Source organism: Pocillopora damicornis, chromosome 1 (genome assembly GCF_964200805.1).
Source record: "Pocillopora damicornis chromosome 1, jaPocDami1.2, whole genome shotgun sequence".
NCBI lineage: Eukaryota > Metazoa > Cnidaria > Anthozoa > Scleractinia > Pocilloporidae > Pocillopora > Pocillopora damicornis.
Window position 1 is genome coordinate 9172231 of NC_142670.1, and position 12867 is coordinate 9185097.

The 12867-nt window shown below is 38.2% G+C and overlaps 1 protein-coding gene across 2 annotated transcripts in view; it reads right to left on the reverse strand.

The window, feature by feature from the left end:
* LOC113664680 (uncharacterized) overlaps nucleotides 1-12867 on the reverse strand; it is a 40472-nt gene that overhangs the window by 13542 nt on the left and 14063 nt on the right. The window contains exons 1-2 of one of the 2 annotated variants that reach the window (XM_089204250.1): nucleotides 6383-6537; nucleotides 4818-5080 (exon numbers count right to left, since the gene is read on the reverse strand). The exons of the other annotated variant lie outside the window; for it this stretch is intronic. Of the exons in view, the coding sequence (XP_089060376.1) occupies nucleotides 4818-5080; nucleotides 6383-6509 (390 nt within the window). The 5' untranslated portion in view covers nucleotides 6510-6537. Of the gene's footprint in view, nucleotides 1-4817; nucleotides 5081-6382; nucleotides 6538-12867 lie in introns of those variants that run through there. 2 annotated transcript variants of the gene reach the window in all.

Sequence of the window (12867 nt, forward strand, 5' to 3'; positions counted from 1 at the left end):
AAGCTAGACACGCTCGGATAACTCTCTAGAGATATAATAAGAACACCAAAAAGACTACAAAAACTTGTACTCTAATGGTCTCAGATACGACATGGAGAATTTTTCTGGCGTTATAGAAAGATCTCACAACATTCCAGTAGTGTTATGTGGCATTCTGGATCCTAACCAATCAGATAGCGTTATTTAGTACCACGTGGCGCAGGTAGACTAATCATATAACGTAACGTGATTCCATCGATTGGCAGGTGTGGAAGAATGTTCCTTTGGTGTAAGGGAATTGGAAAAGTTTTAAAACTTAGATTTGTAAAAATAAACTTTATTGTAAAGAGAAATAATAAAAGATAGTTCAAAGGATCACGGTTGAAATTGTTCTTAGTTTGTATAATGTAACGTGCCACGTTTTCCATAAAGGATTTTAGACCCGAAATTTTATTGATGGCTGGAAACATTTTCTAGTCGGCAACCCATTTATCTTCCATATTTTTAGCCTTTGCTTAGTTGATATCGTGTTGTTTGCTAATTCGATCCAAACTATTGATTTCTAGATTACCAGGAACAGGTCTTTTTTGAATTGAGTATCCGGCCCCAGATATGGATAAAGTTTCTTAGTCAACAAGAAACAATGATTTTCCATTTCCAACTTGGCGCTCCAATTTTGAATATTAAGTTTTCCTCCTTTCTGTGCTCTTTGTCTATGTCGTCTCTTCTTGTTTTCGGAAGACGAGGAAGTGGGTCCTTTAGAATTCTTCGTCTAATTTTCTTCCAAACGGTTCCCGCAGAGCAGTCTCTTCGTCTTATTCTAACCACTCCCATTCTGTTTTGCATGTACGTCCTCTTTGGGGCTCTTTATCTTTTCGCGTAGCAGTCCTCTCTTTCATGATCTTGAAAGTACTCTGAATTTCATAACAAAATTGTGGCATCATCGACTCATTAAAAGGACTAGGTTTCCACTACTTGGGTGTTACCGAATTCGCCTCTTTTTTCTTGATTCTTACAGGTAAGTTAGAAGTGCTTGTTAATTTCTTTTTCTTAATAGGTGTCGCTGGAAATGTATTAATACCTGAAGGACTAGGTTTCGCACCCGCACTGAATTTTAAAGAGCAACTTCAAATATTTCGCGGATTCGTCGGCAAAGGCCTTTTCCGAATGTTTGGTGTGATCTTCTAAGTTACACAGGTGATTTTGGATGTGAGCCAGAGAACGTAATTTATGGATACATTCCGAAAAAATTTCGACGATTTCACCGTTGCCGAGATCTTCCTGACACTTAGGGCACAATTGTCTCTCTAGATATTGAGCTCTGTTGTCTCGAGTCTTTTCCATTCTATGGCTACTTTCACTCCATTCTTTGACAGACTAGTTACCTTCTGTCAACAGTTGCGTCAAAGCACCGAGAGACTTGATTATTCTCTTTTTCTTCCTTTACTATCTAAAACAACTGCAATAGGCTTCGTGGAGTCTTTGCAAAAAGCTAGAACCTTCCTAATTCATCAGATGCAGTCTTCTATTCTTTATGTAATTTTTCGGTTACTTAGTTCTTTGAGGACTGGTTTGTGTCTTCTCAGCGTGGCCATGAGCGGAGGTGATATTGTGAATCGATTTTACAGTGAATTCAAAACCAATTCACTCACGGCGTTCATGGTTGAAGCATATCCTCTTGTTTGTATCGATTTCCTTCTCTTAAAAAAGATAGTCAAGAAGCTCTTGTTCTGCAGGATCTTCTTCTCTTACCAACTACCACTGTATCGAAATGGATTGCTGTAATCCGTGTCTCGTGAAGTTTGAAAGAGGGCATATCACAAATTTTCTATTAGACTCTTTAAAGCCTGTGATGCCAATTTTGTACCAGTTGTAAAAAATGGAAGCTGTTGTTCTTGTCTGCGAACATATGGTTTCATTCTTCCCTGGTAAAGTTTCTGTTTCAATTTTTCCATTTTTCTTTAAATTCACATAGATCGACAGGTTTCATTTGATCTTCTTTTACTTGTTTGTGCCTGTATTCCATAATTTGTTCAAAGCAATCCGTCTTCCTGCAGTCGTCTGTCGTGATTTATTCATTAAAAGTTCCAGTTGTTTTTGTAATTCTTCTTGTTTGATTCAAAATGAACTTTCTTTGGATCCTGTGCACATGAGAAGAAGCTGGTTCAACTCGAGCTGTTCTTTTTATATTACTTTGACCTCTTGAAGAAGCCCCAGTTGTAGCTATTGTCAGTCCTCTGGCTCTTCCTCTTCTCCTAGTTCTTCCTCCTCTTCTGGCTCTTCCTCTACGTCTAGTTCTTCCTCCTCTTCTAGTTCTTCCTATAAATCTAGTTCTTGGTCTTCTTCTAGTTCCTCCTCTTCTTCTAGTTCCTCCTCTTCTTCTAGTTCGTCCTCTTCTTCTAGTTCTTCCTCTTTTCTAGTTATTCGTCTTCTTCTAGTTCTTTCTCTTCTTCTTCTGGTTCTTCTTCTTCTCTGGTTCTTCGTCTTCTTCTAATTCCTCCTCTTCTGCTAGTTCCTCATCTTCCTCTAGTTCTTCCACTTCTTCAAGTTCTTACTCTTCTTCAAGTTCTTACTCTTCTTCTAGTTCTTCCTCTTCTTATAGTTCTTCATCTTCTTCTAGTTCTTCCTCTTTTTCTAGTTCTTCCTCTTTTTCTAGTTCTTCATTATCCTCTAGTTCTTCAACTTCTTCTAGCTTTTCGTCTTCTTCAAGTTCTTCCTTTTCTTCAAGTTCTTCATCTTCTAGTTCTTCATATTCTTCTAGTTCTTCCACTTCTTCTAGTTCTTCCTCGTCTTCTAGTTCTTCCTCTTCTTCAAGTTCTTCCTCTTCTTCTAGTTCTTCATCTTCCTCTGGTTCTTCCACTTCTTCTAGTTTTTCCACTTCTTCTTGTTCTTCATCTTCTTCTAGTTCTTCCTCTTCTTCTAGTCTTCTTCTTCTTCTAGTTCTTTCTCTTCTTCTAGTTCCTACTCTTCTTCTAGTTCTTCCACTTCTAGTTCCTCCTCTTCGTCTACTTCTTTTTCTTCTTCTAGTGCTTCCTCTACTTCTAGTTCTTCCTATTCTTCTAGTTCTTCATCTTCCTCTAGTTCTTCCACTTCTTCTAGTTCTTCCTCTTCTTTTAGCTCATCATCTTCTTCTAGTTCTTTTATTTCTTCTAGTTCTTCCTCTTCTTCTAGCTTTTCATCTTCCTCAAGTTCTTCCACCTCTTCTGGCTCTTCCTCTTCTTCTAGCTCTTCATCTTCTTCTTTTAGTTCTTCCCTTTTTCTGGTTATTCCTCTTTTTCTAGTCATTCCTCTTATTCTAGTTCTTTCTCTTCTTCTTCATATTCTTTTAGTTCTTTATCCTCTTCTAGTTCTTCACTTTTTGTAGTTCTTCCTCCTCTTCTAATTCTACTTCTTCTTCTTCATCTTTTTCTAGTCCTTCCTATTCTTCTAGTTCTCCCTCCTCTTCTGGTTCTTCCTCTGCTTCTAGTTCTTCATCTCTTCCTCTTTTTCCTCCTCTACTAGTTCCTCCTGTTCTTCTGGTTCTTTATTTTCTTCTAGTTCCTCCTCTTCTTTTAGTTCTTCATCTTCCTCCGGTTTTTCCTCTTCTTCTAGTTCTTCATCTTCGTTTAATTCTTCCTCTTCTTTTAGTTCTTCATCTTCTTCTAGTTCCTCCTGTTCTTATAGTTTTTCCCCTTCGTCTAGTTCCTCCTCTACTTCTAGCTCGTCTTCTGCTTCTTCTAGTTCTTCATCTTTTTCTACTTCAACTGCGACGTTTCCACTTAAAGCGCCTACTTATCCAACATTTAAAATTCATGCCTGTGGATAGAACTCGAATATTTCGTTTAGAGCTATTAGATCGTATTGTATTCTTGTACATCGAGAATTAGTAGATGTTTTATTTCTGCATGAGAGGAAACTTCAGTTTGTCAATTGTAAAACAGCAACATCATGGGTGATCTCCACCAGGAAAAGTAGGCGTCCCACTTATAACAAGGATCCCCTACCCAACTTTGTTTCATACCATTTCATTCCCTTGCGCACAATCAGAAAATTCTTCAAGAGAAAGCAAACCAATCAACGTAGAAAAAGTACTTTTCCTTTTAGCAGCTCTTATTCCAGCTCTCATATTCGGCGGAAAAAAAAAAAGCAGCCGGACTACGGATACAGTGTTAAAAAAGCCCAAGAGGCTGCGTCACGAAAAAATTCATTTACGCCATCCAGGTGTTATAAAAGAATCAATTAAAAAAAGGGCAAATTAAGGATGTAAGGAAATACCAGAGAAAATCATTAAATCAAGTTGGTTTCTACTTCCGGTGACGTCATTTCCGATAACTCTGTGTACTGGCAGACGTTCTGGGGCCGCTAAAATGTCAGAATTATGTGTGACTTTAAAAATACGCTAAACGATTGGAAAACTTGCATCACGTGGTACCAAATAACGGTAACCGATTGGTTAGAACCTAGAGCACCCCATAACATAACTTACCCCCGGTTCGTTATTACACTGCGAAGCTGAAAGAAACATCAATCAATTGATGCTATAATATTACTAGGTTTCTTTTAATTTTCCCCTTTGATTACTTCAAAAAAAGGTTCTAATTGCCAACACCCATAAGGTCATTCATAACACGATCGTGAAGAGCTTTTCGCAGGTGCATAGGAATCGCAAGCAATCTATGTCGTCGACTCATTCGGGGCTCCTTTTGATGTTTTCCTCTTTTTAAATTACTTCATCTGAACGATTTTTTTATTCTCAAGTTCCATTCGGAATAGACATTGCGATTCTGTGAGTCTTTCTGCGCGGATTTACAAAAGAGTAAATAAAATTTGCAAACTCAAAACCGAATTTTTGTGCTTACCTCCATGCCCCTATACGTAAAGCCTTCTGTCGGTTTTAGATCATTTGGGTGTTGTACGTGGTCTGAGTCACTTATCTGACACAAAACTCTATCTTTATCTTCTGGTCCCATGTTGATTGATTTACATCTGTCTTCCATCATACACCTATTCTTGCAGTTACTGTACGTGTGCACTCCGACAGGTAATGAAATATTCTTCAAAATATGGTTGACCAATGCATATCCACCCTTTTTTTCCATGAACTTGACTCGCCGACAGCTATCTATAAATAAGACAGTAGAGGATCACAGGTGTGCAAAACGGCTCTCTGAAATACGCCAATAAAGTAGACTATAGCTGAGTAAAACCTAAAGAGATTTAAAGAAAATCGAGTGATCTTGGGGATTTGAGAATTTCTATGGACGTCAATTGGATGGAATGAAAATTAAGTCGATTTAGATTCTGGAATCTACTTGCCAAAAGTTTGGAGTGTGCATCATCTTTCGTCAGTCTTTGGTTGGGATGTTGCCGTTCTATTCAAAACGAGCGCGGAAAAAAAAAGTTCTTATACTCTCACAACGATGAAAGTTAAAGAGTCGAGTGGAAAAGGATAAAGACCTCATTGACCGGTTTTTCTTATTGATCATAAACAATTTTGACAATTGAGGCGTTTTAGCCTTAGCATTTATCTGAATTCCAAAAACACCTATATTTGATTTCTTTTAACAGACACCTTCGTCTGTTCCTTAGAAGATGATTTGAACGAATAGTCTACCGTTTCAAGACCGAGGCGAAGTCAAACACTCGTGAAACACCTGCATTTGAAATATATGACAACATGCAGTGTTTCTCAGAATTTGAATACCTATTGTGTTCAAAAGCACCATGACTTATTTTTACAAATACAATGGCTTTAGAGACTTCAAAAATAAGAAGAAAATTCTTGACAAACAAAAAACCTTTAATTTCTATTAATATTCCGCTTCTAGTTATTTCTGCTCACGTCACACTGATCTGAGGGTGTCTTATTCCTTCTGATGAATCGTTTATCAGTGTTTCTCAGCAAACTCTCGATCAGTTAGGTCGTTGCCAACAACCAGCAAAAAAGTTCACCTTTTTCATTGAATTGTAGCTTTTAGTGCGCATTCCTCGCTTGTGTAATGATGGAATTGATCTGAATAAATACTAATCAAAAATTAGAGTTTAGGAAATGTCGCCAAACAGTCTCATCCAAATATATCCATTTATGTTCCGGACACGACTGAGTTTGTTGCAACTCGTCTTGAAAGTTTCCAAACCTGTTTAGCTCCCCCTGAAATCGTGGTTAATTATTTTTAATGAACTTGAATAAGCAAACAAAGTATCATATTTCGTCGTTCTCAAGTTTCATCGAAATGGTTTCATCAGTTTTTAATACAGAGTCCTATCACCTTATGTGATGGAATAAGCTATCCAAATCCACAAAATGCATTATTTTTGGGCCTGGTTCGCCATTTTCACTCAGCGTCCTTCAATTCCGGATTCGCGTGATTGCAGGAGTAAATTTTAATGAAACCTAGACAAAGCAATGTTAAAGTTAACTCACCTTGGTTCGCAACCGTCACGGTGTAAAACCAGTCTCCAAACAAAAAGAGGAAAGATCCGAAAGTAAAAACTGGGCAGCAACGGCGCTTCATCTTCAGAATCTTGTCAGGATATATTTTCATCACCATTAGATGAATGCAGCAACCATGAGTTGCCCATCTCGCACTGTCAGGATCTTTGCGTACAATGCGCCGAAGTTTTATCCTTACTGCTATTCATTATTAATTAAAGGGCGGCGACACTGAAGGAAATTTATCATCCAAAAATTTTACTAAGTTTCCTATTTAAATATCTCCTCCAACGTCCTTTGTGCATAAAATCTGCTTACTACTTATTTACTTATTAGTATTTGCCTGAAACAATCATCAAAATAAAACAAGAGAACGACGAAAAATTAAGAGAAAAAAAAAAGAAAGGAAAATACTCTGAAAATTATGTTGCTCTCATTTTTGTTTTTAGGTATTAGTATTACTGCTATTATCTTGAGGTAGCTTCCCTGGGAATAACTAATTCAGAGCTAATCTTCAGAAATGTAATTCTTTTGTGTTCTGCATTGTAGTAAAAACAATTCTACAGTTTTATTAATTCACTGAATAATGATATTAACAATAAAAAAAACTTGTTTTACTTTTTCCCATTTATTTGGAATATGGGGCAAAGACCGTCATTTCAGAATAATTAAACAGCTCTAAGATAGATAGCTCTAGAAAGTCACAAAATTTGAACTGACTGGCCAAATCTTTTCCTTTGAGAACTTCTCCCAAAATCTCAATCGCCAAAAAGCAAAATAAAAGTGACCAAAAGGAATCATGAAAACCCTATAAATTTTGGCGCTCAAAACAATAGTAAGTCTGGCTATATGACAGGTGTGAATAATCATTTCAGAAATTAATATCATGACGGTAGACGGTATTCCACGCTTTTAGAATATCCGTCGCGAACACTATTTATAAAAGGTGCCAACAAATTGGTTAAATACTTTATTCCTTCTTGCAAATTTCCGTGGGCCTGTTGCTGTCGCCATTATTTATTTTCATTATGCGAAGATTGCGCAAGTTTAAGAGTTTCCGTTTTAATTCAGTTATTTGTTCAGAGGAGGCAAACTTAGCAAACATTATCGAAAAAACAAAGAAATATTGAATTCTGTTTTGAATCTAGTGTTTGTTACAGGAACGAAGAACCCGTTACCAGAATTTCCCTGCTCGCAACGTGTAGTTTCGTAGCTCAGCCGGTAATGCCGCCCAGCAAGCAGCTGGAGGGCACGAACCATTAGAGGCCTGAACGTTTTAGAGGCTTCTTCTGTACAATTGCTGAATCATTTCTGCACTTGAATGTCAGCTTTCCCTTGGAATAAAGGGCGCTTCAGTAGCCGTGACGCCTCAATAGTCAAAGCTAAACAAGAGCGTACCGAATAACTCGCCTGGAGTTCATTCGTTTGGTAATCAATAGGTATGTTTTAAAAGATAACTGTAATTGTAGAGCCGAGTTTCAATGGTTTACGACCTTTAGTCTCTACTACTAGGAAATCTTAGTTGTTTGTGACTTTATTAAAAACTTTACACTTTAATATTTTTCCTGGATTGTAATTTGACGAGATTTACACTTCTTACCTATCTTGAGATTGACTTACAATATACCGGGTTCAAAGCCTGTCCCCCAGACATTTAAATCCCTTTTCTTGATGACTTTTAATCACAGATGCATGCTTTAATTCTTCCTGCGCTTTCCTAGGAGAAGTGGTTGGTGGAATTATATCTTAGCGCGACGCGTTTGCGTCGCAAAATGAAGAGACCATCCACTTAGATCTGTCAATTTAGATTTGTGATTGCTTTGGCTGCTTCGCTTGTTTCTTTCTATTTTTCTCCTTTTTCATTTATACACATTTTGGCAGGGATTCTTGGTTTTCACCCACGTGACTTTTGTCTCGACAACGGTTGCTATCCATCATGTTGGTGCCCAAGCAAATGGTTACAAATGCGCTTGTAGTAAGTGTGAATGAGAAAGTAGAAATGGTTCTTTGTGTAGTTTTCGGCTGTAGCAGCAGAAGTGATTGGGACAAAGGGACTTGACTTTTCGAATATCATCAGTTATTAAAAATAAGTCTTCCCTCGAAGAAGAATTGACAACAGAGAGACGAGAAAAGTGGATACATGCGATAAGTCGCGGCGACGCGATATGAGAATAAAGGTAAAGATAGACCGGCACGGACTCCCCATGTGGCTTTCGCGTTCGCGTCGCGTTACCGCCTTCAAATTATATTTTTGCTCTCAAGAGCATGTCTTAAAGAGATTTTCCCTTTTGGTAAAAGATGATCGGAGGTTTTGTAAAATTTGTTCCCAGCAACGACTGATTGTGTATCAGACTCCATTGTTCCATCAATATTTGTTTTACATTTTTAACTGCCAGGTGGTACGTTGTGACGAAAGGCAATAAACGTTTGTGACCTTTCGGCTACCCTGACAGAGACCTTCCTATGATGTTTTCTGAGTACCCTCTTGCTTTGAGGCGTTGTTTGAATTTCAAACGGCCCTTTTCAAATGCTTTTCTTTTTGGAAGAGTTAGTTTTAAGCAATCTTATTGTTTGCCTTTAATGAAACCATATTTTACGCCTGGTGGGTGGCACCACAGGCGGTCTAAGCTCACGTCCCGGGAAAAAGCTATCAATCATGTGTGACTCGGTGTTAAGTTTCCAGAGGAACTGTTGAAAATTGGAACACGTTATAAGGAATAGTATGGGCAACGAAATATGGTCGATTTACAACGATAAATATTTCGAAATATGAACATTTTACTCGTAAATCAATAAAACTTACTCACATCCTGTGTGTCCGTTGTAGTTTCTGGCGGTTTCTGCCGTTTTAAGCTTGCTTTACCATCACTGTTACTCCTGTCTAAAGACGAAGTCAAGGCTGAGCACCCCGATTTCGACCGTTGTCCACGCGGCGGTGGTTTGCGGCCCGAAAATCCTCCCGATCGGCTTTTTTTCTCAGCCATACTTTACGATCTAAGATCACTGCACCCTGGAACATGTCTCAATACCAAAACTCCCCACGCCTTTCGCTGGAAACGAGCGTTTTCTACCTGCATTTCCAAGTTCGCTTCTCTCTGGCTATGCTTATAAACGAGCAGACTGGACACAGCCGCGGAAGAAACTTGGGTAGGAGGTCAATTTTCACTCTAGCGCGAGTGGTACGGTCAACTAATGTACAATACTTACCTCACTCCACAGAGACACCTCGCTTTGATTAGATTCGGGATTCCGACGTTAAACTTGAGAAAAGCTATTTATCCTAGGTTCGCACTTTTTTTCTCTTTTAAAATAGGCTTTTCGCCCGTGATTTTAAAAGGAATAATCCATCCCCAAAGTTCCTAAAATGAGATCTTAGGATATTCACCTTGAAATATTACCACACTTAACTCTTTTGTCATTCACTTTTTAGAGAACATAATCCAAGCTGAAGTGCTCACAGCAAATCCCGCAGAATATTCAAATTTTGTCTGTTTTATATTTGTTTTAGTTTCACCTCGCTGTCTGATTGGTTGATTAGAATAATAGATTAAGGCGAGGTATCTCATCCACTCATTCTTGCTCCCCTTCCTCGGTATTGAAGGCTGGTAGGGTGTTTATGGTATCCTCCTGTTGCTCCAACTGCTTCTACTCAGTGTACGGCATAGTCCATATTTGAATACCGCTAAACAGTGTAACTTGTTCGTCATGATCCTGACCTGTGTAGCGACTGCCCAGCGTTGTTGGACCATATCTACTAACGGCATGGAGATTTGTAAAAATTGCTTTAAATGCAGAGGGGAAATAAAACAAGCTTATATCAACATATTTTTTATAGCACAATTTCTTCCAGTTCTCTTAAAGATGTCACAAAGGTTCGCATGAAGTCATTTCTTGACTGTGGTACAAGCGATAATCGAGCAAGGGAACTATTTAAAAAAAAATATCCACAACCTTTCTATTCTGCCGGTTTGCGCGTGAATGATAAAATCCGGCTAAATTAAGTCTAAAACTCAACTTAAAACTAAAAACCGAGGACCAATGAATAAACAAAAGTCGTGTTTGCTCAGGGATTGTTGGAGTAAGTGCAGAGTTTTCATGTTCACGAATAAAGTAAACATCTACAATCTTAGACATAACTATTCGTACGGTTCCGATTGCGTTGCAAACTTTTCAAGCGAAAACTGTGGGCGAGCGTCCATTTTCGCACGGCCATTTCCATCCACCCGCCTCATCTTTTAATGTTAGCGTGCAAAGGATCGAGAACACAAAGACGCCATTAGCTTTCCGCCATATCATCTCAGAAAAAAAGGAATAAACAGCCATGCTTTTATGTTCAACAAATCTACACTATTCAGATATTTTTTGTGCCGATATGACTCCTTTAAAAAAATTAGCCGATCTTTATCTCGTACGGAGATCCTATCGTGTAATTGTAACTGCTTGGCCTTGAAAGGTCTGGGTACGAGACTAAGCCGATCTAGCACGACAGCCCACAACTAAAAGAATGTCAATCTAATTAATACCATTCTCTTATGTTTAGATTATGTTAGTTGTGGTTCCTGGGGTGCATTGTCAGCATGCTCCAAACCTGCGGTGGCGGGTCACTGAATCGTAAACGGAAATGTCAAGGTTACAGCTGGAGATATGGTGACTGCGCAGGCGCAAATGTAGAGACCCGCGTGTGTAACACACAATCATGTTCAGCCGGTAAGCAGCTAAATCTTTCTCCTTAATATCGGTAAAGTCTATCTCATTTACGTTCGGCTCGGTGGCATTTCTTCTGAAAGCTCAACTTCCGTCAGGAAAATAAATTGAGTTAGGCGCCACTTATTTTCGCCTATTATAAGTAACACACCTTACCTAAAGCCAATCGCGACTTTATGACTAAAAGTTTTCTTGCGCCTGAGGAAGTTGGGTCGTTTTTAACCAAATTTTCTATTGACGCCTCTTGATATTTTCCTTCGTTTTGATTGGCTGTTGCGGTTAGTTCGTTTTCAGCTTTTCTGCTAGAACTAAAGGAAAGTTTAGCTATCAAATTTGGAAATCTGTCCCTAAGGAATTAGGCTGACAGGAGGAGGGAATAAAGTAAGCTGATACTACAGTTACTTTAGCAAAGTTTGCTTGTCCAGTGATAGTTCACACACCCGTAGGTGATCAATATATCGTGTTTTCAGATTGAAGGGTTTAAGAAAAAAAAAAGGAAATTTTTCTTAGTGTTTTTCCTCTTAAAAGCATTTCAAGGTATCATGTGCTCTTTCGTCGTATGGTTGTATAACTTGTAGACAAAGTTTGATATGACTATGGCCAACAAATTAATGTAATTTGAGATTTGGTAATAGATATATATTTTGATATTTTTTACTATTTTACTCTAAGATTGGTCTAAAAATTAATGTTGTATAAGTCATGAAAAACTGACAAAATTATTTGTTGAAGATCTAGAAAAGTTTATAATATCGCCAAGTATTCACCGTTAGACCTGTTTTACGAAAAGAAAGAAAAATGAGAATTGAATAGTTTGCAAATGAGAAAGGAAATACATTTGAAAAAATGAATTATGTTTAGACTTGTTTTGTCTTTTAGGTTTTACACAAATAAAATCATACTTTTACATGTTCAGATAGAAAGGAATGAATGATTTTAATGTATTCATTAACTGTATATTTAGATCGGGAAAATCAAAAACAATCATGGGCCTTCATATAAGAACAAACGCTAGGGATTGTTACAAATGAAGCAAATAAATTGGTAGAAGTATTTAGAAAGCAGTTGCCTATGGCATGATGGTAGGATTTTTGAGAGCTTTCGGAAAATCTTCACGGGAGATTCTCCGGAGATTCTAGTGCGATTGGCAATCTCTGAGGAAAACTGTCGACTTGGATCGTTCCAAAAGATTTGAACATTCCATCCTGTGCAGTTAGCTTTTACCTCTTGACTGCTTTTAAAAAGTAATTGCAAATGGTTATTGGTTCTCGATTTAATACCAGCGTGAGAGTATGTAAGCAGTCATGTCATCCACGGCTTCCTCTGAAAAAGGACTAACGCTCTAAACATCATCTTAGAAACTCTTTTCTGTGGCCATTTTAAATTATCAATTGAGTTGTTGAAACCAAATTATCTTTGTTAGCAACCAATTCGGGAGTGACTATGGAAAGACAACGGAGAGACTGGCTTTTGACTACGAGGAGACTATGACTAATAACTACGGGGAGACTATGACTACTGTCTCTGGAGAGACTATGACTAGTGACTCCGGAGAGAATATGACTAGTGACTATGGAGAGACTATGAACAGCATATACATGAAGACTGTGACCAGTGACTATGGAGAGACTACGGAGAGACTGACTTTTGACTTCGGGGGGACTATGACTAATGACTCTGGAGAGACTATGACTAGTGACTAAAGGGAGACTATGACTAGTGACTATGGAGAGAGTTAAGATAGTAGGATGCCCCACAAGTTGTCTGTTTTC